Here is a 24,943-nt window from a genome sequence, read left to right on the forward strand (position 1 = left end):
TTGCTGCTTAGATTCCGGCTCATCAAATCAAAGCAAGCACAATATCTAGTGAAACTATCTAATATAAGTCTTTACCTTGGATAGCGCTACCATGGCATCGGCTACGGTATTTTCCAAGGCGCAAGAGGCAGCAAGCTTTTTGCAAGGCCGTCTTGACCCAAAGTTGCAAAAACCCAAGGTCGCTATTGTTTGCGGCTCTGGACTTGGTGGTCTAGCAGACGCTGTTCACGAACACCCAAGGAGAGAGATTCACTACTCTTTAATACCACATTTCCCACAATCCACAGGTATGGATATCTGCCGTCTTTTCGTCCGTGATTTTCATTTGAATACTTACAGTAGCGCAGTCCAGGGACACGCAGGGAAGTTACTTTTCGGATTTCTCGGAGCCCAGACGCCAGTCGTTTTGATGGTTGGTCGATTACAGTCAGCATTCCATTGATTAACTAATGAGGCTAAACGTTGGCTAACCGAATCCTAGCTACTTTGAGGGCCATTCTATAGAGGATGTGACCTTCCCAGTGCGTGTTCTCAAGCTTCTTGGAGCGGAAACAATAATATGTAGGAAGACGATTCCATATCAACTCATCCAAGAGCGTTTCTTCTAACACACGCAGTGACCAACGCTGCGGGAGGTCTTCATCCAGAATATGCCGTTGGGGATATTACACTTTTGAACGACGTAGGGGCAGCCCGCACTGGAAGTATACATGAAATTCCTCGGCTAACCTTTCACCTCAGCACATCTTCCTTGCCGGGCTTGCAGGCCAGCACCCGTTGCGTGGGCCGAATGCAGATGAGTTTGGAGTTCGCTTTCCCCCACTCTCAGACGCGTATGACTTGTCGCTTCGGCGTTGTGTTCATACGGCATGGCAACAAATCACAAAATCAAAGACAAGGCGACTCCATGAGGGAGTTTATGCCTATGTGTCAGGACCAAGGTATATTATATGTACGCTTGGTAGTTGATGAAACATACTGAGATATGGCAGTTACGAGACACGCGCTGAATGCCGCATGTTGCGACAGCTCGGGGCAGATGTGGTAGGTATGTCAACCGTCCCAGAAATTGTTGTGGCGAGACATGCTGGTATGCGTGTGCTAGCATTCAGTCTCGTTACAAATAATGCAGTTCTCACACCTGTGCCCCGAGGTGATGATCACCTTCTTCAATCCTCGACAACTAGCCATCTGGCAGATATTTTGAACGAAGGGAAAGCAAATCATGAAGAGGTCCTCGAAGCCGGAAGACTCGCGGCTGAGGACATGCAAGTGAGTCAAACAGCCTTCCCCAGAGGATTGGAGATCAACGACTGACTAAGAACGAAGCGGCTCGTTGTGCAAGTCATTACGAACGTCTTTGAACAAGACCAGAGTGTATGATAAATAGCATAGAATCTGCTATCAATCTCCTCACAATGAAGATATTTCAACGACGACGTTTCGCTCGTAGACGGTTGTAATGTGCTTTCTTGCCACTGGTTTTGGCAACCTGGACCTGGTTGTACTTGGCCTTGAAACGGCCAGACTCCTTTTCCACAGCAAGTGCCTCTTGGACAAAGTTATCCTTGCGATCCTTCTTCGTTACTCGAGACTTGAAAAATTCAGTCGGTCCTTCAATGATGGTTCCAACCTGAGAATACTCTGGCACAGCATTGCCGCTCTCCTTCTTGTAGTGTCTGTGGGGGTCCAGAACGTTGCGCATTCGTAGAAGTTGCAAGTCTCTTTTCAACTCTGGAGTCATTATCGTCTTCGGCATGTTGAACCAGTCATTGCCAGCATCTTCCTTTTCCTATTCGGTAGACGGTCAGTCAATCTCCCCAGAAATTGGATCTCAGGAAACAACAATATCTATATATAACAATCTACTCAGAGTAACTATGAAAAAAGTATGGCTCTCATAGGTGCAGGACAGTCCAAAACGGACTGCGAATCTGCATCAAGTGCACAAGGCAAAATAAAATTTTCGTCATAGCAGAAAGAAAAGAACATAGATAAATGCTGAGACATACCTTTGGTTTTGCAGATGGCTTGGGACCACGAGATGATGACTTCTCAGATGAATATATTTCGGAGGGCAGGGTCATTTGAGCATTGTTGATAGAGGCGACCTCATTACGCTGATGAATGTAAGGCTTCAGGCCAGCTGCTGCAGGCAATGAAGGCACTCTTCAAACATCGTTAGCCAATATTATGTGAATCCAATCGAGAGCCGAATCTTACCTGGGAACGTCGGCGGGCAAGGTGTCGTTATCGATGCCTGCAAGAGAGTTTTCCGCCGAAGACGACGAAGATTGCAGTCGGGCATGGGCTTCTTCAAGAAGCTTTTGGATTAAATCATCGTTACTCGAGTTATTAGTCGACGAATGAGTAACCCCGCCGTCCATTGTAGTCGATGCCCTTACATGGGAGGTGAAGAAGAAGAAGAAGAAAACAACCTGGGGACTGTGCTCAAGAGAGAAAAATTTAATGTATTTTTTTTTTTTTTTTCGCTCCCGACGGGCTACAGCTTGAGTGGGGCAGAATCTTATGGTGGAGTGTGTTGGCTAGTAATTTGTGGCAGAAATCCTCTTTTCTATTGGAGGGCATTGGTGCAAACTTTCGTAATCGCGGGTGCAAAATACGCTAGTCCGCGCAAGCACCGGGCGTGGAGGGCGCTTTTTGCATACAGACGCGGTATTTAAAACAGCACATGACGATCTTCGCGGGCTTTGTTTCCACCTGCTGAAAGCGGCCTAACGCCAGCCACACCTCGTCCATCACATCACTTCGCATGTCGCGCGCGCCTTGACTGACAGCCATCTGTGCCCAAAAGCCCCAAGGTCGGTTCAGTACAAGACGTCCTTTTTTGTCCTTGGTTTGATTCTTGGTTCCTGTCGCGCGCTGTTCCCATCGTCTCCCCGGCATATCGCGCCCAGTCTACATACACCAGCCGTCTACCAATAATTGCCGATCTTCTAAGGAATAAGGTCCCGCCTTCATAGAATCAAATCAGAAGCAAGCACGCACGCACGCAAACAGCAAGCATGGAACAAGCCGCACAGCAAGCTGGACAACAACAAAACCGGCAGCAGCCCATCTACGACATTCGAAATGGTGGCCACTATGGTATGTGATGCTCGATTTGTAATTGCTTTTTGTCCCCATCCAGCACGCTGATAACATCGCAGGCGCCAGCGCGGCTGTAAGTGAGCGGACGTCGCAAAGTCAACCGATATTCTCGCCTGTTGCTAACCACCATAATACAGCTTTCGGCACAAGGATTTGCACCTGTTGCAGAACTGTACACTGGTACATGGTCAAATGTAAGTCATTCAATATAAAATCAACCAACTTCGGCGTTGCCAATCGCGTCATACTCATTTTGCTGCGCGCCCAATTAGGTCAACCAAGGCCTCCAAGGAAACTCGCGCGACATCTTGACCACGTACTGGCAACACATCATCAACCACCTGGAAACGGATAACCATGATTATAAGATACACCAGCTACCTTTGGCGCGTATAAAGAAGGTTATGAAAGCAGACCCCGAGGTGAAGATGATTTCAGCCGAGGCCCCCATTCTCTTTGCCAAAGGCTGCGACATATTCATCACAGAGCTTACAATGCGCGCATGGATACACGCCGAGGACAATAAGCGCAGAACCCTCCAGCGCTCCGATATCGCAGCCGCCCTTGCCAAGTCAGACATGTTCGACTTCCTCATAGACATCGTGCCTCGAGAGGAAGCCACGTCGCATGCGAAGAGAACAAGCCAAGCTGCAGGTGCTGCCACGGCTGCTGCAGGCGCCGCTGGACAACTTCCTCCTACACAAGGCGGCGTTCAGCATCCTGCCCATCACATGGGAGCTCCCGAATATGCCCTGGGACAGCACGCAATTCCCCAGGATCAGGATTACAGAAACCAGCCAGGCATGTACCCTGGTACCGTGCAATCGGACCCTGCAGCATATGGGCAACCACAGCCTCAGATGTTTGATGGCATGTACACGGCATATCCGCATCTACCTGCTCAACAGGTACGTTTTGCTTGCTTCCAAGTTGCACAACGAAGGAATGTACTAATTGACAACAGTAATCATCTTCAGTAAACAAAAATCGGCAAATTCATTACGTGAATGGTGTCAGGCTGGTACCTAGTGACAAAAGGCTATTGGAGAATGTCTATGTTTTTGTTGTTGGTCTCGAATGATTAGAGTTCGACATTGGCTTGATAGGTTCGTTTCTTTTTATCCCTTACCAATTGTAGGATTTCCCCCCTCCCTCATTATATGCTACGCAATTACGTACTAGGCGTCTTGTTGTTATGACTACTGGTCAATGGAAACGAGTTTTGTAATTAAAGTTGACTCAATTTGTCTCTTGATATAGATCATCAATCCAAGAAGGCTCGACTAAACCCAGCTGGTGTTAGAGGCATATGTAGGATTGACTAAATAGATAGTGTAAATCAGTGCTTATGATGATTTCATTCCAAATCTTGAGGACAGTGTAGCGAATTTTTCGATTTTGACGGGACTTTGAACCGTTCGCGTGAGCCTAGGATAGATACGTTAGTAAACATAAATGAGTAGTTGTGAAGCTTTTTCTTCGAATTACTCACTTTTCAAGCAACATCGGCCCATTCATAGCATCCACACGGCCGTATTTCTTATTTCGTGTAGAAATATCATAGAACTCGTCAGTGTTGTCTGACTGTAATAGATTTACAGTCTGTTGTAGTTCGTCCAAATTTTCTCTGAGAATGGGATTTCCAAGACTGTCAACAAATGCTGCGAGGTATTCGACGTCTTTGGCTAATGCAAGGACGCCGTAGGGATTTATTTTTCTGACTTCAGGAGAGAGTGGTAGTGCCTAAGGAAGAATGCGTCAGTATCTGTTCCTTGACAGTATTTTATTCCGAAGGCTTCTTCTTCTCAGACTTACTAGGATTCTGTTCGCTGCGTGACTCAAAGCGTCAAAATAAATAAGTTCCTTAATCTCAGTGGGAAGACCGAGTAATGTCGAGTTCATAATGTTAGAAAGGAATCGGGTTAACGTTTGCATATAGTTGCTGGGCTCCGTTGGCTCTATAGTAGGTGTCCAATCGTATTCAGCAGTCTCGATGAGATCGTCTATTTTTGAGTTCACAACTTCGAAAATTCGTTTCTCGGCTGCTTTCTTGTTATTTCGAAATTTCGTGGTAGCATTAAGAGAAATCAGACCGGCCGTAGAAGCTTGTGATTGGGCAGCAACAAGAAGTGCTTCGAGCTCCTGGCAGGCCATTTCAAAATGTTCAAGATTAATCAAAATCTGGACAATTTGTCCGAGATACTGCGAGCTCAAGCGCTCAACAAGTGTCTCGCAAACCTGATTTGATAGAAGATCATCCAAAGCCTGCAAAGGAAATTAGTTGGACACGGTGAAACGCAATCGCTTATATCTTACCGTCTTGAGAGTTTCATCAATAACATCCGAGTGAGAGAAATCATCGTTGGAGAAGAAGTAGAATTGGTTGACAAAGTTTCGAATGTCGATACAACATAGAGGATACATCTGCGAGAAAGGTAACACGCAGGGGAAACTATGTAATTGTGAGTCGTCATTTATTTCTTGTTCAAGTGTAGGCCAGCTTACGTTTGTTCTTCCCGTGGCTTCTCCGGGGTGTACCAGCTAACATTTATTACCTTGTCGAACTCTTCCAAATTTTGAATTGGCATAGGCATGTAATCATCAGTCGAGACAATCTGCAATTCGTCAGTTTTCCCCAAGTTCAAATTGAAGAATGAGTTGGCTGACCTCCTGGAAATCGTCACTGAATCTTGTTTTGAGCAGGTCGGCATATCTCCCAAAGAGCGTCAGGAGGAGTCTGTCAAACACTGCGACTGAAAAATTCCATGTCTAGGAAGGTAATAAGCCTCTATGCTTTGCAGAGCCTTGCAGCAGAACATTCAAATAGATAACTTACATCCATCGCCTGCATGAAGAGTGCGATGAGATTCTTGATCTTTAGCAAACTTTCGGCATTATCCACCTCTGGAAGTGCTGCTGTAATCAGACCAGCCGCAGTGTGGCACATCGAATCCCATAATTCCTCTACCTGTGTTGAAGCGCTTTCAAATCAGTCATCTAGCGAATCACAAAAGTTTGGCACATGTTACCCACATCAACAGAAGATCGAAGGTCGGGAACCTTTTTCATTGTCGACCTCTCCACAATTGCAAAGCCAGTCATTTCTTCTAGAAGAGTGTGCAAACTTGCACCATCGGCGTCGACTAATGTGATGGAACTGGGAAGGAGGAGTTCTTTCTGCCGTCGTCGTGTGGTTGCGTATTCGGCTCTGAACCTATCCATTTGTCCCAATGACCGATGAATGTGCAGACACTCAAACAAGGGTGTAAAATCAACCTGCAGATCTTCATTTTGGAGTAAATCGTACTCCTCATGCTCGTCCGAGACCAGCTCAATAGCCGAGTTCAGCTTGAATTGCTCCAAATAACTCAATTTCTGGGCTCTTTCTTTTAATCGTGTCTTGCGCAAATTCGTATGATACAGCGCAATCTCCCCTAGGTACTGAGACATCTCGCGAATACGGTACAGCCACGTATTCAAGTCCGTCATAACTGCCTCGGCAATTGCTCTCTGAGTTGCAGGCACAGAGCGCTGAATCAGCTCCGATATTTTGTACTGGGTGATCTCTTTGAGATGGACATTTTGCAGCTCTTCCAGCGCTCGAAGAGCGGCGTAGTGGTTCTTCTTCCCCAGCAGGTCATGGACTTGATTTGACAGTCTCAAAACCTCGAGACAGTCTTGGAGCGCGCGAAGACTTTCTTCAATGTTCTGTCGATGGCTTCTTGATTCCACCAAGGCTTTTTTCTGCTCGGCCAATTTCTCCGTGCTGGACTGAATCGACTGGTTCAAGTCCAGAATCTCCGACGTCAAACTGACAGTTCCCTCACGGATTCGAAGCAGCTGGTTAACCGAAGTGACAAATTCTTGGTGGTTTGTATTGCATATGTTCTCGATCTCTGTCTCCTTCTCGCTAGCGAAGCGGGACAACGAACGGAGGAGCTGTGACGTCTGGTTGCCGTAACTATACTCTCGGATTGATGGAATGAGCTGGTCTAGGTAGTCTGAGTCCGAGGGGGACATGACAATCTAGTAGCCGGCTTCGTTAGCTTGCCATGCATCCCTTCCAAAGGCATTCTGAATACTCGGATACGTTGGACTCACCTGGGTCAGGATGCTGGAGGAGTCATTGCGAGGGGAAATGGCGGACGGCATGGTTAACAGTTCCTAATCAAAATAGAATCGCATATCGACAATTACGAAATGCAATAAACAGCTCGCGCAGGGCGAGGCAATCCTAAGCTCCTTGGAGTTGGAGGAGACAATGTCGCAAGCAAGCGGCAGTCGCGACCCCGGAACTGCTGTGGGGCCGCACCTGCCTGATGTCGTCCGTAGTCAGACTTGGCATATGTACCTAAACTACATAACTACAAATCTTGTAGAAGCTCCCAACGCTACGATTAACCCAATTATAAAAGAAACATCGCCAATTCTATATACAATCAACGAAGAAAGCATTGGAAGAGAGAGACAGGTCTCTACGAGGTTCCAGAACTTGTTCATTGGACCAGCAGAACTGACATCCGAACCATCAAGGAGTAGAGAGAGGATGTGGATGGGAGCGATAGCTTCATGACCATTTTACACATGTCCTACAAGCAGAATGTTCTTCTCTGACGTCCATCAACTCTCCAGCATGCACAGGATACGTACGTCCTGCCTCGAGTGTCTAAGATGCTACACCACACCTTAGCCCTGACACTTACTACTGTCGCAACGATCAAGGTAGAGATACGAATGGATGGCTATATCTGATGGCTGAATGTCGCAGTTTTTTATTTGGAGTAGCTATACAAGCTTTGTTCTGGCGGTTCCCCCATACAAACAGAATTTGTTCACCCTCTTCCCATCCATTAGCCAATTCCGGACTGACTGGTTGCTAGACATTCATTGGCTATATATCAGGGAGAAGAAGATGGCAGGTCAAGTGAGCTCACCTGACCAGCTTTATCAGCTTTTACCGTTTCCCTCCAGAGCATTAATTGGCAGGATGACCTAGGTGCAGTGCTGTGCATTTTGATAACAGGTCTTTTTGTCCTATCACAAAGCTGCCGTGTCTTTCAATGCCTCTATGATGCTGGCATATGACCACCCTGTTGCAACCTGAGGTGAACTTTATCTGTCTTTGTGGAATTTCATCCTATCACAGGCTCTGGTGACCTGTGCCTGGCAGCCCTTTGGTGCCGTGCCTGATGGGTGATAGCCCTATAAGAAGCTCCTCAGGTCACGACACCATTTGTGCCCTAGCATTTGCACTTGTGAAGGAGGGTCACGGCCCTATCAAAAGCCCTAATTACCCAGACATGCCCCTTTTGGCATCCTGTTGAAATGCAGGCATCCTGTCAAACCATCCAATGGGAGTCTTTCTTCAAGGCATACAGACGAGGAATGATACTACTCGAATGCTCTCGCTGCTGTAAAATATTCTGTAGTCTACTCTCTGCTTCTTTTCTTCTCTCTCTCTCCCGTCAGCTGGGACCTCGTTGCTTGATCTATCGTGTGCCATTTATCTTCATATTCCTGATCTCTTCAAGTATTTGTCGTGTCTTGTTGCTCAATCTACCCGTCTACCACACGCTAGCTTTTTATCCGATCCATTTACAGTTCAACATCTTAGTTTCTCATCTGCTCAGTTGAATTTGAAACATGCTATCCGAACGCAGAGCGATTTCAAATAGCCCGCACTCACCTGAAGGAGCTGCAGCTAATCTCAATACCCCCGACACCAAGGTGACTGTCTATTCGCCTGAGGATCTCAGAGCTCCGTTGTTTGCTCGGGCTCAAAAGGATCCACGGCAGTCTTTTGAAGGAATGGCCGGGTTTTCTGTTTCGTAAGTCAACAGGCCGACTACTTTGGCGTACGAACTGACCCTCAACCCTGCATGTATGGAAGGCCTGCCGCGGATCCCTTCATTGGACCAGATTACTCTCACCTGTCCTCCAGGAACTTCAATTTCCAACGCTTTGGCTTCGACGTCGGCAAACCTGGCATTCCTAACGAGAGCCCGGTGAGAACAGTCAGCTATGCTGGACTGCCAACTCCAAACACCGACTCTCGCTCAAACAAGCTTCATTTTTCTGAAAGTGCGTTTCTAGCAAGTCCCTTTTCTGGGGCTCGTGCTAGTCTAGGGCTCAGCAAGGGTAATCCTGAGTTGCCATACTTCCCCCCAAAAAGTCGTGCTTTCGTGGTCGAGGGCGTTTCCCCTGCTCTCTCGCACTTGGCTGTAGCCAGTCTCTTCACAGTAAGTTTTCATAGATGACGATTATTTTTTTGGGAACATCTGCTTACTGGGTCATGGAAAAGCGCCGAGAGTTTGAAAGCATCCAGGGCCCTTACCTTTCAGCGCTCAATTCATTGGGAAAATTTATTGTCTCTTTCACAGACCTACGTGACACTCAGAGGGCTCTCGAGAAAATCCAGGTCACTCATCCAGAGTGGCGCGTGATTCCACTGTCTGCTCGTGAGTACGCTCAAGATTCAATGGGCACTACCACTGTTGAAGGCATTTCAGATTTCGAAGGCCAGGTCTCCATCAAGGTCAGTCTCAGGGGAGGCTACCAAGACGAAACCGAGTTCTCTCAGATGAGTTCTCTTGTTCAAGGCTTGGTGAAGAGCTTTGGCGCTGTCAACGCATTCAAGGCCACTTCTTCCTTAACAACTAATGCAAAAGAATTTTTGGTCGAGTTTTGCGATACCACTGATTCTGCGAACACTGTGGCCGCCTTGAACGGTGCATGTATTGAGGTTAGTCACACAATCCCAGGCCCCACTGAGTCTAGTCTGTCATTATTCTAATACTCCTTGTCTCTCTTTGAAGGAGATTGAACTTGGAGTCAAGCACGTCCGTCCAGACCTTGAATCTACCTCTGGCAGCTTGCTACAACAACTCATGAATACCAGAGATAACATGTCACCGAGCACTACTTCTCCTTTCCAGTTCAGTGGATGTACTCGTGACCACAGTTTTGTCCTAAGTCCAACAGGGCGGTCTACCGTACCGATGGACGATCTCTCAGATATCATGGGCTTCCTCTCACCGGCACAGAAAGTGTCTAGAATTGATGCCCTGCCCCAGCACGCCGATAGTCGATTTGCCGATCAGCGGCCCAAGCATCCTCAGAACGTCGTCAACGTTGACCGAATTCGCATGGGTCTGGATGTTCGCACTACGGTAAGATTTATTACCCCTGCAGCAGCAATTAAACAACTCCAAGTCTAATCATTGGTCTTAGATCATGCTTCGAAACATCCCCAACAAAGTGGATTTGGTAAGTAGCGAAAATTTCCCCAAATAAGCCCTTGTTCCTTCTTTGCTGATCAGTCAGCCGCTCCTCAAAAACATTGTGGACGAGACCAGCTTTGGAAAGTACGATTTCATGTACTTGAGAATTGGTGAGTGTTACTTCCTCCCTTTTCTATAAGGAACAATACTAACGCGGTGACACTGCAGATTTCGCCAATAACTGCAAGTTAGTATACAACAATTAATCCATCCATTTTGTTTGAACTGATCATTTAACCCAAGTTACAGTGTTGGCTACGCCTTTATCAATTTCGAAGACGTAAGATTTTCAACCCCCTTTATTCTTGGAGATATTTGCTAACTGGTATTTGTGTAGCCTATTGATATTATCGATGTGAGTAATTAGTTGCTGCTCACTTGAAGGGGGAGGAAGTTTACTAAACCTGTGGCAGTTTGTTGAAGCTCGAGCTGGCCGTACCTGGTAAGTATTTATGCAATCAATACGCTGTGCAATCGTGAATTACCTTTATTGACTAGCTACTGTTAGGAACTGCTTTAACAGCGACAAAGTTGCCGAGGTCTCATATGCCAGTGAGTGGACTATTTTGCTGCCTCTGGATGGGACTACGTACTAACCTTAGTCGTCCCTATAGCAATCCAAGGACGAGACTGCCTGATCCAGAAATTTAGAAACAGTTCAGTTATGTTGGAGGATCCTTCATTCCGTCCCAAAGTGAAAAACCCATTCCTCTTTTTCCGCAACGAGACATCCGCTGATATAGCATAGTTGTTCTACACTGGCACAGGACCGCTTGCAGGAACCGAAGAACCCTTCCCAGGTCCCAACAACATGTCAAAAATGCGCCGTAGTGTTGAGAATGCGGAACAAGTTGGTAAGTAGATTCAGCAATATCCTCCATCGTGGCATGTCTTGAGAGAGAGATCTTACGAACAACCACAGGTCTTTTTGCCCCGCGCATGAGCCGCGATGTGCGACGCGGACATGGTGCGATTCGTCCTGAGCAACAGCAGATTCCGACCACCTCTACTAACACTGCTGCTGCTGCATTCCTGCGAAATGCAGCAAGTCCGCCGCAACGTCAGGGCCAAAGCCAGGGTCAGGTGCTTTCAAACTTCACGCCCATGACTTCGCCCGTTACCCAGAGACGGGGACCTCTTTGAGTTGAATTGGGTTTGGCAAATCTTGAGATTCAACATTGGGCGCTTTGTTGGGGAGATACTTCGCGATATCATTTCATTCATCGCTTTGGCGAGGCGCCGACAACCATCGTCGTTATTTATCTTGCAAATTGTGTTACTTTAAATAACAGGTGAGTAGACTGTCCTTGCTTAATCAATTGTCTTTAACTAACCACGAACATATGTTAGTGGTTTTACAATGGTAGTATGAAGAATCGAAGGTTAATTAATGTGGAGGTAAAAAAGGAGGGAAAAAACAAAGTGGTTTTATCTGATGGGCAAAAAGGAATCGTTTCATGTATTGAGGGAAAGGATAAATAAAGACCGGTGGATTTACGAAAAGCCTATGCAAGATATAGTAAATGCAATGATCGATCGCATTCAATCGACATGCCGTTCAACTGTTTAACTAAGAGAGTAAAAAGACGTTCGGCGGGGGGGGGGCGCGATCAGCTGCGGAGTCAAAAAAGCTTATCTCAACGTCCCCGGACAAAAGTTCTCTATCACAAACACAACAGACTGCAATGGACCAATCTCGCCTCCAAAAGACTTTCTCGACGGTCCATCTCGTGTATCATCGCAACAAAAACCAGCACGGGAAGACTGCCTGGTGGAAATGGTTATCAATACTACGACGGTCGCTTCTAAAGCTCCTGCTGCTGCACCCTGCTGAGAAAAACAAGAAGCGGCAGATAATGCTCATCTCAAAATACTTGCATACTCAAGTTATTCCGAACGCTTACGTGTAAGTATTGCTTATATCATTTTCGGGTCTATCTTTTCATCTAATTCGAATGTTATTTGCAGTGCGTTCTCAACTGTCGTAGCCGATGGGCAGTTCTCTACACTCGGCACAGTTCTCTTGGCCGCGCTCGCGCAGACGAAGAAAATCATTCTTCCACTGCCACAACCAAAGCCAAACCACTCCGAGATAAATCAGTTGCCGCCATCTTCTATCACGACAAAGACAAATGACGCAGACGACGATTTCGGAACACCTATTCGTCGCGCCCCTGAGCACGACGCTGTTGAACTACCGAAAATCAACGAGCAACCTGCGGAACCAAAGAAAGTCAAGAAAAGTAAAGCCAAGAAAAAGAAATCCGCCAATGCTATTGATGATATCTTCAACGCCTTGAGATGATACAATTCGATATATATATAAACATATTCTAGACGAACGTGAACGCAAAAAAGAAACAACTTCTTCGTGTACAAGGCACATCACAAAGAAAGGCCAAAAGCCGCGAAAAGATTCATTCCGATATGATTTGCCAATGCCCATGCGACACTATACAAGAACTTCGGAGAAAATACCGTCCACACGAACAAATGAGTTCTGAGCATGGTGCAGGCCGCCATTACGGATAGCAGATCCAACGAGGTGTTGAATGATAGCAGAGCCGTTCGATTCGTCGTCTCTGCTGGAGTCATACGTCGTTGTATTATAATTGTCTCTGACATCCACCAAATCGGGCCTGCCCAGTTGCTGATGAATGTGAGCAGGCCGACAACGAGGACGTTGTAGTCGCTGATACCGTTATAAGCCGTTGAAAGGTCGACAGATGATAATGCGTTTGATCCACCGAAAGCAAAGAATGCCACATGCTGCATCAGGGTTAAATTGATGGTTGTTTCGATGCTGTTCATGTCGACCAACTCAAGTATCCATGCTTGGGCTCTAAATAGGAGGAAGAGAGGAATGTTCGTTGCCCTGGACTGTGTAATGAGAAACAGCGTAAGGGCTTCGTGGAGGAGACATTTTCGTCTCACTGCGAAGGAACAACAGGCGGTGTCAGAAACATTACATTTCATGGCAAGGTGGATTATACGTACCATCATGGCTACCTCGTGATTTCACATTGAAGAAAACGAAAATAGCCACAATCATGGCAATACCAAGAAACGCAAGCCGGGCCTGTATGACCAGTGTAGTCCGGAATTCCGGTTCAGTTGCCTTCAACATAAAAGGATCTAAAATCTCTGGAGCATCGGCTGCTGTAAACGATAATTTGAAGACGAGTGCCGCGGTGGACACGACCACAGACAGCACTGTCCACAGCGCATTTGATAATGATAATTTATTTCCAAATGGTGTTGATCGAATCAGACCTCGGCAGTTCGCCATATATGTAAGCAGAATAAAAACCCAGAGCAATCTGGGCTGGGAGGAAGCTAGAAAGTGAACGATATCGGGTTCACCTGCGAACTTCTGTCCGGTTTGGTTCCAGCGCCGTACAATGCGACCGATAGTTGCAAAGAAAATTGTGTATATAGTTCTCTTTAGAGACATGGCAGAGACCTTACAACCTCGGGCTCTAGTAGTGTTCAGTCAGCCATTGAAAAGTCATAAGTAAATTCAAGGAAAAAGGAAAGAAATTCTCACGATCTCAAATGGATATAAACAACCCAGGACGTGGCGATCCAATACCAGAACTGCTGTTCTTCTTCCACGAAACTACTAGCAAACATCATAGCGCCATGGAGAGTAGCAGTAGTCAACAAGAACAGCGTAGAAGAAACAGAAGTCTGAGACCTCGGTAGAGTGCGATATGCAACAATGGCAGACATGATACATGCAAGAGCAGCTATAAAGCTTCCAGAATATAGCATGGAGAGCTTATAACTGCTAGCGGCGCCGCTCATTACGCTCTGCGCTTCATGTAAAAATCTGTACTGCGCTTTTTGGAATGCCGCATGAGACGCCTCGTTGTCAAGTCCGTTCGTGATAGATAGCGAAGCTGCTAGCCAATCGCACTCCAACTTGTCAAAGGTTGAATCTATGTCTTGATTGCAGCGCGCAATTGATCGTTCAGGGTCGGACAGGAATCTGGGAAAAGCCATTTTCACGACATTCAATGTTTGGGCGACGTTTTCTAGAATGATACTCATTCTGTCGGATTCTGGATGATTAAAGAAACCAAATTAGCATCAACTGCCAAATCTCAAAGCAATCCAAAGTCAACATTTCAATTCACCTTTTTCCCACAAGCCAAGAAATTCGGGGATAAAAACACCAAGGTTATTGAGGGGTATTGGCACTCCGAGAAGTCCAGCTAATGTTGGTGTAATATCCGATTGCTCGACGGTGCGATAGTACTGGAATTCGTCCTCAGTCTCCATAGGACTGTCCAAGGTCGCGAGCTGAGAATTTTCTGAATGTATTTTCAACTTTGGAGATATAAAAGCCAAGGCTGGCGATGTTTCTCCCGCGGATGAACCACCGTGGTTTCCTGCCTCGTTCATTCCATGATCTCCACATAGTATTAGGAGAGTCGACTCCAGATGGGTTTCGGAAAGCATTGCATTGTATATCTCTTCAACAATGCCGTCCATTTCCTTCTGTTTGGGGATCATATGAGAGCTAAAAGGATTATTAGCCTGCCGTAAACACCCCTCTCAGTCTTGATTCTTGGATGTCATACCTCTTTGGTCCAGCTTTATGACCAATGTGATCCAATCCAAGGTAGTGAAGCACCATAACCGACCAGTCATCTCTTGCGAGCTCCGGCGAGATATGGCGCGTAACGTTATTATCCACCTCGGTAAAGTCCTAGAACACCCATTATCAAAAAATGTTCGAATCTTTCATTCTACCTTTCCCCAGCCAAACTGACCGAGACAAAAAAGCTACTGGTTCCATCATATCTGTCAAATGTACCGGGAAACAAGTTCAGCCATGTATCATCTCCATACATAAGTAGCTTCCCAGAGAGACCACTCTTGAGCTGAGTTATTATCGTATCTTGATGTACCAGTGTCGACATGCTCTCGGACTCGGCGATATTGAGAACAACGTCGGAGAACGAGGGGACCGAGCCGGTTGTTATCGCCTTTACTCGAGGCATTGTGACCGTCGGAGAGCTTGCGTGCGCGGTGAAAGGAATCGCCGCTCCATTACGAATTAAACTACGGAGGTCAGCATACAAAGGACCATAAGTTAAGACAGAGGACAAAAAATTGTACTAACTTTTGAGTAAAAAGAAAGCCCGAGTTATTTGAATACACGAAGTCACTAATATCCAACGAAATGTCAATCCTGACTGATATCGTCAATGAAGTGCGCAAGTAGTAACAAGGTACCTGCGCAAAGCGTCGACCACCATCAAGATGGCCTTGTCAAAAACTGCCGGAGCCTTTTCAAATTCCGGTTGCCTAGCTGCTCCTGGTAGAATAGGCTTATACGGGAAATATCCGGAGCAAAACAATAGCACAGCAACGGGGATGAGCGTGTTGGCAAGAAAAAGGGTCCATTTCGAAAGCTTGCCGGCCATTGTGCCCAGTTCAGATGACGAAGGGCTATCCAGCGAGAAAATTGAGGTACTCAGTCATGTACGCAGTCGAGCTTTGAATCATTGGAGAGAAAATTCACATTCTGTGGTCTTGTTTGGTATCGTCGAGCAGTTTCTTGGTTGATCCGAACTCTGTTTACATTGCGTCGATTCTGCCGCCCTTTCCAAAAAATCAAGCCCACCGCCTTCATCTATTGGATATGCCGGCCATTTCCAGCCACATCTGACTCCAAATAATTTATGGAAAATGTACTACATGGTGTAGGTTCTATTCGACTGTATGGATAGGAAATTTCTATATTGGCAAGGTATAAATGCATAGGTATCTATAATGTGCTTATTAACAAGAATCAAGCAGTTTCATAATCACAAGTCGACCATTGCTGACGAAAGCAAGACTTCTGGATCAGAGATCGTGGTGCAGGGACATAGCTGTGCCTCGTGTAGGACCTCCATCACTCGAACTGCCTCTTGAGTTGGACGCAGTCACGCTCCGCACCGAGTCACCCTGATTATCACAAGGTGAGTGTTGCGCTGGAGGCAGCTCCTTCCATCGCCGTAATATTCTGATTCCCTACAGTCACGGTCGTAGCTGCAATAAGCCTTTGCTCGATTTTCCAATTCGCTTGTGATCGTTTCGCAGAGGACTATTCTCTTAATCCCAATGATTCATGTGTTGAAAGCACTGAAAAATGAAAACAAAAACCCTTTGTGCCCAGTTTCAACGCTAATTTTTCTGAGACTTTCGGTGAGGCTTAGGAAATACCATCGAATTGCGAGGTTTCCTTTTTGGTTGCTTTCTGACCCGGTCTGAGCGTTTCTTCGTTGAAGATTTCACTTGCGAGGCCGCTGACTCGTCGATGGCCATCTCTGCAATGTTGAACATTAGCATCAATGTCTTATTAAGAGCAAGGTGTATGTATCCATGGGGCTTTCTCACTGTCACTCTCATCTTCTGCATCCGCTTCCGTTTCCAACTTAGCAGTATCCTCTTTGAAACCAGTCAGTCAACAGTGGAACACAAAGTGAGGGAGATAGCTCCTTACCTGTAGTATTGTTGGCTGCGCCTTCAAACTTCAAGGGCTGTGCAGCAAGCTCCTGTAATTTGGCTGAAAGCCTCTCTGTTCTTGCGTCGGCCGCTGGGCCGAACACCTTACTACGGAGGTTGGCGTGGTTTCTCTTTTTGGCACTTGAACGAACACTTTTCGCCATGTTGAGGGACTCGGAGGATTGACGCAAAAAAGCACACAGGTCAAATTGTTGGCGCTTGCAAGAGAAGCATTTGAATGTTAATTCGAAGAAAAAAGAAATCTTGCGGTGATAATTTTGAAGTGGGGCTAGCCCGACGCAGTTAGCCGCTGTATTGTAAGGGCGTAATACCAATACCAGTACAGCAGGGTACCTGGACGAACATCTCATTATTTCATGTGCTGGCAGGGCCGTCTGTAATAGAAGTAGGCGATTCTTTCAGACACTCTCAGGGCCACAGTCTGTATGTGTTCCGATTTCTCCTGCGTATATCTGAAGACTGTGCGCACGCAGACTTACAGTGAAGGTAGGCGGCAAACAGCGAGGTTGCCGCTCATTGGCAGTTTGCAACGGGTCGCCACATGCTGCGAACCTCGACATCTTTTCCAGGCCTGAACTGACAACCGTCCTTCCTATAGCTGAACAAGACCCCTCTACAGTCTTTCCCTCTTTGTGTCGAAATGAACGATCTGGCAGCGTGAGCCAAGACAAGGAGGCTGTTGTCGCAACACCTTACTTTCGGTAACGCTTACTCACTATCTTTTCGGCCTCTGCGAAGATGACGTCCTCAGGATCGGCCGAGCTGCAGAGCTTGATCTCAGTCGTGAAAATCATGACAAACGCTCAAATGAAGGAGGTTCTGAGGAGCGAGGGCCTCGCTGTTTCGGGAGTGAAGATATCACTACAGCTGCGCATTATCGAGTGTAAGTGGAAGAGAACCATTGCCTGGACAGGCCCGCTGATTGCTCTGCTCTAAACAGATCTCGAGAGAATATGCCAGAATGGTGCATGGGATCGCTTTGATCGTCTTCAAAAATACATACTTTCTTTACCCAGTCGTTCCGTTCCTCACTCCACGTCGTACCAATACCAGCAGTCTTACAACTCCTCGAGATCTTCGAATTCCAGAGATTCGGTGAGCTCAACGATGCCACCACAACCCTTTGCGAGCGGTGAGTCTTCTCGTTTCATATCTAGCGCACAAATTCTCATATAATATATGTTCTCTCCAGGTCGCCTTACGTTCAAAGAGAGTCCATTCTATAAGATTCTTGAGCAGCTGTCCCCGACAGTTGAATGCAAAGGTATGTTAGCCGTTATAGACAGTGTGACTGATAACTGACAACGGTGGCAGTTCGAGAACAAACCAGAGATACCGTGGAGTTGAAGTTCACTCTCAGTCCTACCACAGCCACAAGACTTCAAAATGATCCCAATCTGCGCGTCATGGTCTTTTCTGCAGCTGATAACGGACTCACCCAGTACTCTAAATCCGATATTGCCTTTCCGCATCAAGTTGAATTGAAAGCCAATCTGGACGAAGTCAAGGCAAATTTACGAGGTCTCAAAAACCGACCGGGCTCGACGAGGCCTGCTGACGTTACAAACTACATTCGTAAGAGGGCTGGATATACAAATATTGTTTCCATGACCTTTGCATTGACCCAAAAGGTACGCTCTTACCGCAGAACCAGTCTCATAGGTATATTGAGGTGTGTGCTCATCAGATTGGTTAGAAATTCTACGTTGTTATCAACCTTGTACAGCGACATCCTGTGGAAGAGTTGGTGACGATGCTGAAAACACGAAAACAAATCACAAAAGATCAAGTACTTCGTGAAAGTATGTCCAATGAAGTTCAACCACTTTTTTTTTGGTCAAAATATGATTTATGCTAAATGGTTTGTTTTGTTAGTGCGAAGCCGAGCCCACGACGCTGACATTGTGGCGACATCTACTGTCATGTCGCTAAAGTGTCCATTATCGACCCTTCGAATCGAGATTCCTTGCCGATCAGTGACGTGCACTCATCACCAGTGTTTCGATGCCTCATCCTTCCTTCAACTACAGGAGCAAGCCCCTACTTGGACATGTCCCGTGTGCAATAAGTTCACCGGTTTCGAGTCTCTGCAAGTTGACCAGTGAGTTGACCGCAACACAATTGCGCGAGGTAATAATCCAGCTGACCGTCAATCTAGGTATGTGGATGAGATCTTAAAATCCACATCCACTGATGTGGAACAAGTGACCATCGAGCCGGATGGAGTCTGGCATGACAATAAAGCCGACAGTCAGGGAGACAAACCAGATGGCGAAGCACGCGCTAGCGACGCCGATGAGGACTTTATTGAGATAGCAGACCTGTTTACGCCCACGCCCAACTTCAAGCGAGAAGAGACAACCGACTCTGCGAACTTGCTTGCGACTCCGGTTACGCAATCTCGCTTCAAGCCGGCATCCAGCTTGCCCAAGTCCGGCCAGAAGAGGCCGCCGCCGCAAGTTGTTGACCTCACCGGCAGTGACGACGAAGATGATCAGCCCACCAGGCCTGCGAAACGACAGGCTTTCAACGACCTGTTATCATCTCGCCGGGGGTCTCAGAATTCTTTTATTAACGGCTATGCCACCGAAGACCTCCGCTCTTCCACCGGCCAAGAATCACTTTCTCTTTCACCAGGACGGTCAAATATTTACATTGACTTGTAGTCTTTTTTTTTTCTTGGAAATATCTTTTATTTATGTATGCATGTGGAGTGAGCGAGGCGCGACCTGGAGTTCGATTCAACTTTCCTATCTTCTTAGGGGTTCATTTTAGGGCTAGGTTTCAGGTCAGGTTCTTTGGGTTATGGAGTGGGTTTTATCTACGTTCATCGCTGCTGGCATTTGTTTGGATCAGAATACCCAGCGAGTTCATACAATTTTCTGTTCTTAAGGCATGGCATATTAGATTTTATCATTTAGGAGCCATGATTCGTACATTAAGCATTTCCATTTCTTCCTCGAGTGAAACCATAGACTGCACAAAAATAAGGCAGTAAATTTAGCCATCATAAATGAATAGCCATCTCTCCAGATATTGCTTCTATAAGCTGAACGTCCTCCTCCATAGGAAAATTTATTTCTGAGGCTATACTGTCTGTTTGGGCTGAACTGGCTCGAAAGGTCTTTGAGACCCACATCTCCGCGGCAGTTCTGGCCCGCGGCATATCGCATTCACATCAACAACCATACGACAGTTCTCTCTTGACACCGACGGCGACATTGACAGAGAACAAAAACCAGCACCGTACATTAATTTATGCTCGACATACAGACCAATAGCAATATCGTCTGCAGCTCAATCGCTTTATGACAAAAGCGCTTGCTTTTGTCATAAATAAAGCATGTCGCTCGACTCCCAATCCTCGCAACAGCTGCTCACCACCGATCCCAACGCACGCTTCCTCGGCGTATCATGTCTGGATCTCCTCCTCATAGAAGTCGTGCCTATGGCCGAACGAATGACCGCAGAACTCAACGGTACATCATCATCAAAGACAGCGACAACAGAGACAGCAACAACAATAAGCGGGAAATTAGAAGATGAGGAACTGCGAGAAGCAACTTTTTATCGCTTAGAGTCATTGGGCTATAGAGTGGGACAGGGACTTGCTGAAAGGTGTGTTTTTTCCCCCTCTGTAAAAGTATAGGAATTGTGCGGAGATATAACTAATCTTGTATGTTGATAGGTTCTCTCGAGACCGACCTCGTTTCGCAGATAATCTAGATGTGATCAAATTCATATGCAAGGATCTATGGACAATTCTATTTAAGAAGCAGGTTGATAACCTGAAGACGAATCATAGGGTAAGCTGGACTTTTGCTGCAATCTATATATGCCTATCTGTCCCGGCACCTACTCACTAGTCCCTACATGTATATAGGGTGTCTATGTCCTCTCTGATAATTCGTTCCGACCCCTGACCAGGATGAGTATGACGGTCAGAGGTGAGGCGGTAGCTCGGGCGGAAGCAGTACGTTTATCTCGGTTTTCTTCCTTCTGACTCGAAGCGATGGACGAAACTAACCAACACACGTGAATAGTTTCTGTGGTTTCCTTGCGGGCTTATTAGAGGATGCTTGGCGAATTTGGGTATTAGTGCTACGGTGCAAGCTGAGACGTCGGAACTACCAGGAGCAACGTTTCAAATAAAAACTAATCAGGCAAAGACTTGAACAGAAGGTTTTGTTGATTTGTTAAGCCTTTGTTGAATGCAGTCTACTATTTCAGAAACTCATTCGCCGGAAGTACTGCAGTATTAATGATACCCTTTAGAAAGAAAATACTTCGAAACCATCATGTCAAAAACGTTAATGAAGAGACTCGTCTCTGCCCTTCTTCATCTCAGGGGTTCATATCATATGCTCTCTAACATCATCATATTCATGTATCACAGCCTATCTTTCCCCACAAACAAGTTAGCAAGCAATATCTTGATCAAACCCGGTTCCATGTGCAGGCACAGCTCGTTAAACAAATTTGTCGCAAAACAAGGATGTTCAAAGAAAGGACTGACTTGGATGGCCGAATAAATGTTGAGAGTGGGTTGTGATTTTACTTTTGCGGAGGGTTCTTAACGAAGTCAACGCCCTTTTCAATGTTTGTTTTCAGGCCTTTGATGGCAACTTCAAGCAACTTCTTTTCGGTCTCGTTGGCATTCTCAAGTACATTGACAGCCTTCTCTACACCGGTAGCCTGTTTGAAGAGGTCAGTAAGGCAACTCTGGAAAGAAGGGGGAAAAGATATCTATGAGTATTACCCCAAGCTCAATGGGCACGGAGAAGAAGTCCACGCCGGTAGCCTTAGCGACGGCTTCACCACCTGGTACGCCAGGAAGGTAGACGAAGGATGGCTCAACAATGCCCTTGGTTCCCTTGACAGCCTTGATAACGCTCTCCGCGAACCTAGGGTCCCAAATTCAGTTCTCTGCAACCTGATTCAGACATTATAGGTCACCTACCTGAAGCCAGCAAAGGCCATGGAAAGAGTAGCTGAACCAGCGCCGTCCTTGGCTTTGACGACCTCGTCACCACCGAATTGGACCCCTATATATGAAAGTGAGCTATAGGTTTGTTTAAAACCAACTAAGACAAAGAGGTAAACGAACTGTTCACGAGGGCATCGTATTTGTCGGCAGGGATGGTGAAAGCGGGCTTGGCTTGGCTGAAAAGGGGCACAATGGTGTCGCCAGAGTGACCACCAACAACTGGGATGGTAGTCTGAGAAGGATCTTTGGCGCCGCTGTACTCCTGGACGAAGGTCTCAGCTCGGACAACGTCGAGAGTAGTAACGCCGAAGAGGCGCTTGGGGTCGAAAACACCGGCGTTCTTGAGGACCTCGGCGGCAATAGGAACGGTGGAGTTGACGGGGTTGGAGATGATAAGCACGAAAGCCTTGGGGCTGAATTCGGCAATACCCTTGACCAGGGTCTGGACAATACCGGCGTTCACCTTGAACAGGTCGTCTCGGGTCATTCCAGGCTTGCCTAGAAGAATTAGCATTCGTCCAACCTGCGCCCACCATAGTCAAGAACACTTACGAGGGATACCAGCGGGGATGACAACAATGTCAGCCTTGGTGAGAGCCTTCTTCAAACCATCGTCTGCAGGCAAGAAACCCTCGATTTTCTATGGACCAGTGAGCTGGATTCAATCTTTCGACGGCCAGTTAGGTAGAAGCGCCTACAGCAGGGCTTGAGATGTGAGAAAGATCGGCTGCAACACCAGGAGTATTGACGACATCGTAAAGCGCGAGTTCGTCGACGAGGGGACTGGCTTTCAAGAGGAGAGAAAGAGGCTGGCGTCAAGAGGATATCTGTCAGTGAGGGTCGCTGTCTTTTCCCGGTAAACCGACAGTAAACAAACAAGCGTACCTGGCCGATGCCACCAGAAGCACCGAGGACGACTAGACGAGCAATAGGTTAGACGTTTGCTTGGCTCCCATGGTGATGTCGATGATGGCAGTAGCGACACGCACCAGCTTTAACCATGATGCTAGCTAGACTGGACAGAAGAGCTCTTGTTAGCTTGTCCGCAGCGGATAGCAGATGATGGTACACGTACGTTCTAAGTAGATCGAATCAGATGCAAGAAGAGAGAGTGCGATCGGGCAGTGAGAGCAACAGAGCGCAATTGATGCACGCAAGAGAAGAGAGAGAGAGAGAGAAAGTTGGGGAGCTAAGCTGGCTGGGGATGATGGGATGTGGGGGTATATATGAGGAAGGCGCGCGGAGAGGGGCAGAGCTCTCTTTCTCTCTCATGTGAGACGCTGTGCTCACCGAGAGTGCCGTATGGAGAAGGACATGCACCTGGCCCCCAAGGTGCTGCAGCAGACGTCCATCTCGTCCATCTCATCTCTCTCGGAAGACTCCGCGATGTTGTCGTTTGCCTTCAACAGCTTAGAGAGCTATTGAACCGAGCATATCGGGTAAAGGCGGGCCCTACGAGAATAACCAAGAGAGAACTCGGCTGCTGGCCTCTGTTTACCCGAGGAAACATACCATTTTCAAGATTACGAGCGCAAGAAGGAAGATTCAGTGGGGAATCAAAGAGTGCCACAGTGGGAGGGATTCTTATTGGAACTGCGGGGAAATACGTGGAACATGATATCTCTCAGGAACACTCGCCGTTGTAGGACGTCAATTCCCCCAACAACGGCAATGACGGCCTTCAGAGGACTGAGTGGTGACTCGGGTTTGTCTCTTTTTCTTTTTATTGTGATCTCTCATATGTTGCCTGTCTCCCACAGGACACCCATATACCATTTCGAATCAATTCAGTTTGATTCAGAAAAAACCCATAAAAACCTGGCGCCATGATCCCGGCTCTACCATCTCCCCTTTTCATTTCATTCAAACACAACATGCTTACTCCTGCTCAGCGGCCTGCTTGGCCTTGGCACCACGAAGCTTAGGGGCAGGAGCATCCTTCTTGGGCTGTTGGGAACGACGGATGGCGCTGACACGAGCGATAGCGACCTCCCTCAAGTCGGCACGGTATCCGTTCTTAGCAGTGCTGCTGGCGACGCTCTTGTAGATCCTAAAAATGGAAGGTATTTGGTAAGCAATTGTAGATAGACGAATGACGAGCGCAAGCCAACATGTCCCTCCCGTCATACGGGCGAGGAGACAAAGAGGATCAGATCAATCTTACTTGCGGTTGGAGGTTTTGGGGCCGTATGTGACGGTGCGGATGTTCTTGGAGGGGCTGGCGGTGTTGCTGGCGTTCTTAGCAATGAGAACGACGCCGCCGTTCTCAGATGCCTGCAAGCCAAGGGCCTAATCGTAACTTGTCAATCCAAACGTTTCGAAGATACGTATTTCCATGTTCGCTCAAGCATCTTGGTTGCGTACCTTGTCGTTGGCGTATCCAGCGTACTAGCGAATAAGAAATCAGCATCACGATCGACTCTTTCATATTTGGGATCTGGATATACCTTGCGCGAGTGGATGTTGACGGGGTTCAGAGTATCCCGGGAGAATCGCACACCTCCAGAGATGTTGCGCTGCACAAGGTAGGCATTGTTGCCGCCTAGTTAAATGATAGCAGAATGTCAGCATAAACGTTCATATGGACATATCGCATGCATTCAACAACATTCATTCATTGCAGATTTCAAGGCCGGGCAAAAGCGAGATCGAACATACGGGTGATTTGCCAGACGAGGTCGGCGGAGACGTTAGACCTTTCAGCAGCCATTTTGTGTATGCGTTTTATCGTGGATAATTGATTTCAAGATCCAAACCGGCCGTCTCGAAGCTTTCCTTGACAAGTTCCCAACTTGTGTGTCTAAACTCGCTAACGGAGCTCGATCGGGCTTAGTGGCTGACATAACCCGTAATACGTACGGTCTTTTCCCGAAAAGGGAAGGTGCAATACCTGCGGACTTGATGCCTGGTTTACAAGGCATCAGATCAACAGCGGACTCGCCGGAAATGGGCTGGCTTGGCTTCGTAAGCAGACAAGCATCGCGAGTCATCAGGTTCGCTAACTGCCTGGTTACTTCTGCAACTAGCGGACGGTGTCTGTGTT

General features: G+C 47.0%; 11 protein-coding genes across 11 annotated transcripts; 6 read left to right on the forward strand and 5 right to left on the reverse strand.

Moving 5' to 3' along the window:
* Positions 1-91: 91 nt before the first annotated feature.
* UA08_07876 (Purine nucleoside phosphorylase) lies at positions 92-1,317 on the forward strand (the record flags this gene model as incomplete). Its single annotated transcript, XM_020262774.1, has 7 exons — positions 92-287; positions 348-426; positions 482-561; positions 618-682; positions 742-941; positions 993-1,048; positions 1,133-1,317. The coding sequence occupies 7 exons, from the start codon at positions 92-94 to the stop codon at positions 1,315-1,317; spliced, it is 861 nt and encodes a 286-aa protein (XP_020117044.1).
* A 112-nt stretch (positions 1,318-1,429) lies between these two features.
* UA08_07877 (hypothetical protein) lies at positions 1,430-2,387 on the reverse strand (the record flags this gene model as incomplete). The annotated part of the gene is made up of 3 exons (XM_020262775.1): positions 1,430-1,792; positions 2,013-2,169; positions 2,224-2,387. 3 exons carry the CDS (start codon positions 2,385-2,387, stop codon positions 1,430-1,432), a joined length of 684 nt encoding a protein of 227 aa, XP_020117039.1.
* A 639-nt stretch (positions 2,388-3,026) lies between these two features.
* Positions 3,027-4,078, forward strand: UA08_07878 (hypothetical protein; the record flags this gene model as incomplete). Its single annotated transcript, XM_020262777.1, has 5 exons — positions 3,027-3,108; positions 3,171-3,184; positions 3,249-3,305; positions 3,384-4,019; positions 4,076-4,078. 5 exons carry the CDS (start codon positions 3,027-3,029, stop codon positions 4,076-4,078), a joined length of 792 nt encoding a protein of 263 aa, XP_020117038.1.
* Positions 4,079-4,457: 379 nt separating this feature from the next.
* Positions 4,458-7,263, reverse strand: UA08_07879 (hypothetical protein; the record flags this gene model as incomplete). The annotated part of the gene is made up of 9 exons (XM_020262778.1): positions 4,458-4,539; positions 4,604-4,854; positions 4,927-5,376; positions 5,428-5,563; positions 5,617-5,726; positions 5,779-5,880; positions 5,948-6,079; positions 6,145-7,137; positions 7,213-7,263. 9 exons carry the CDS (start codon positions 7,261-7,263, stop codon positions 4,458-4,460), a joined length of 2,307 nt encoding a protein of 768 aa, XP_020116870.1.
* A 1,491-nt stretch (positions 7,264-8,754) lies between these two features.
* Positions 8,755-11,534, forward strand: UA08_07880 (hypothetical protein; the record flags this gene model as incomplete). Its single annotated transcript, XM_020262779.1, has 13 exons — positions 8,755-8,939; positions 9,053-9,350; positions 9,413-9,853; positions 9,927-10,280; positions 10,342-10,377; positions 10,435-10,501; positions 10,560-10,578; positions 10,641-10,671; positions 10,729-10,746; positions 10,805-10,833; positions 10,915-10,943; positions 11,159-11,245; positions 11,314-11,534. The coding sequence occupies 13 exons, from the start codon at positions 8,755-8,757 to the stop codon at positions 11,532-11,534; spliced, it is 1,815 nt and encodes a 604-aa protein (XP_020116871.1).
* Positions 11,535-12,076: 542 nt separating this feature from the next.
* Positions 12,077-12,696, forward strand: UA08_07881 (hypothetical protein; the record flags this gene model as incomplete). The annotated part of the gene is made up of 2 exons (XM_020262780.1): positions 12,077-12,297; positions 12,360-12,696. 2 exons carry the CDS (start codon positions 12,077-12,079, stop codon positions 12,694-12,696), a joined length of 558 nt encoding a protein of 185 aa, XP_020116872.1.
* Positions 12,697-12,843: 147 nt separating this feature from the next.
* On the reverse strand, positions 12,844-15,826 carry UA08_07882 (hypothetical protein; the record flags this gene model as incomplete). The annotated part of the gene is made up of 8 exons (XM_020262781.1): positions 12,844-12,976; positions 13,015-13,324; positions 13,389-13,870; positions 13,939-14,455; positions 14,531-14,916; positions 14,978-15,105; positions 15,170-15,461; positions 15,636-15,826. 8 exons carry the CDS (start codon positions 15,824-15,826, stop codon positions 12,844-12,846), a joined length of 2,439 nt encoding a protein of 812 aa, XP_020116873.1.
* Positions 15,827-17,651: 1,825 nt separating this feature from the next.
* On the forward strand, positions 17,652-19,579 carry UA08_07883 (hypothetical protein; the record flags this gene model as incomplete). The annotated part of the gene is made up of 7 exons (XM_020262782.1): positions 17,652-17,796; positions 17,854-18,045; positions 18,106-18,177; positions 18,228-18,544; positions 18,640-18,715; positions 18,789-19,014; positions 19,072-19,579. 7 exons carry the CDS (start codon positions 17,652-17,654, stop codon positions 19,577-19,579), a joined length of 1,536 nt encoding a protein of 511 aa, XP_020116866.1.
* A 677-nt stretch (positions 19,580-20,256) lies between these two features.
* On the forward strand, positions 20,257-20,985 carry UA08_07884 (hypothetical protein; the record flags this gene model as incomplete). Its single annotated transcript, XM_020262783.1, has 4 exons — positions 20,257-20,531; positions 20,602-20,719; positions 20,797-20,860; positions 20,957-20,985. The coding sequence occupies 4 exons, from the start codon at positions 20,257-20,259 to the stop codon at positions 20,983-20,985; spliced, it is 486 nt and encodes a 161-aa protein (XP_020116867.1).
* A 482-nt stretch (positions 20,986-21,467) lies between these two features.
* UA08_07885 (Malate dehydrogenase, cytoplasmic) lies at positions 21,468-22,902 on the reverse strand (the record flags this gene model as incomplete). The annotated part of the gene is made up of 8 exons (XM_020262784.1): positions 21,468-21,608; positions 21,673-21,817; positions 21,874-21,958; positions 22,021-22,398; positions 22,453-22,540; positions 22,599-22,709; positions 22,786-22,817; positions 22,890-22,902. The coding sequence occupies 8 exons, from the start codon at positions 22,900-22,902 to the stop codon at positions 21,468-21,470; spliced, it is 993 nt and encodes a 330-aa protein (XP_020116868.1).
* An 876-nt stretch (positions 22,903-23,778) lies between these two features.
* UA08_07886 (hypothetical protein) lies at positions 23,779-24,610 on the reverse strand (the record flags this gene model as incomplete). The annotated part of the gene is made up of 5 exons (XM_020262785.1): positions 23,779-23,950; positions 24,065-24,189; positions 24,265-24,288; positions 24,348-24,442; positions 24,559-24,610. 5 exons carry the CDS (start codon positions 24,608-24,610, stop codon positions 23,779-23,781), a joined length of 468 nt encoding a protein of 155 aa, XP_020116869.1.
* Between the last annotated feature and the right edge of the window lie 333 nt (positions 24,611-24,943).

This window comes from Talaromyces atroroseus (genome assembly GCF_001907595.1).
Source record: "Talaromyces atroroseus strain IBT 11181 chromosome Unknown scaffold_12, whole genome shotgun sequence".
Taxonomy (NCBI): Eukaryota; Fungi; Ascomycota; class Eurotiomycetes; order Eurotiales; family Trichocomaceae; genus Talaromyces; species Talaromyces atroroseus.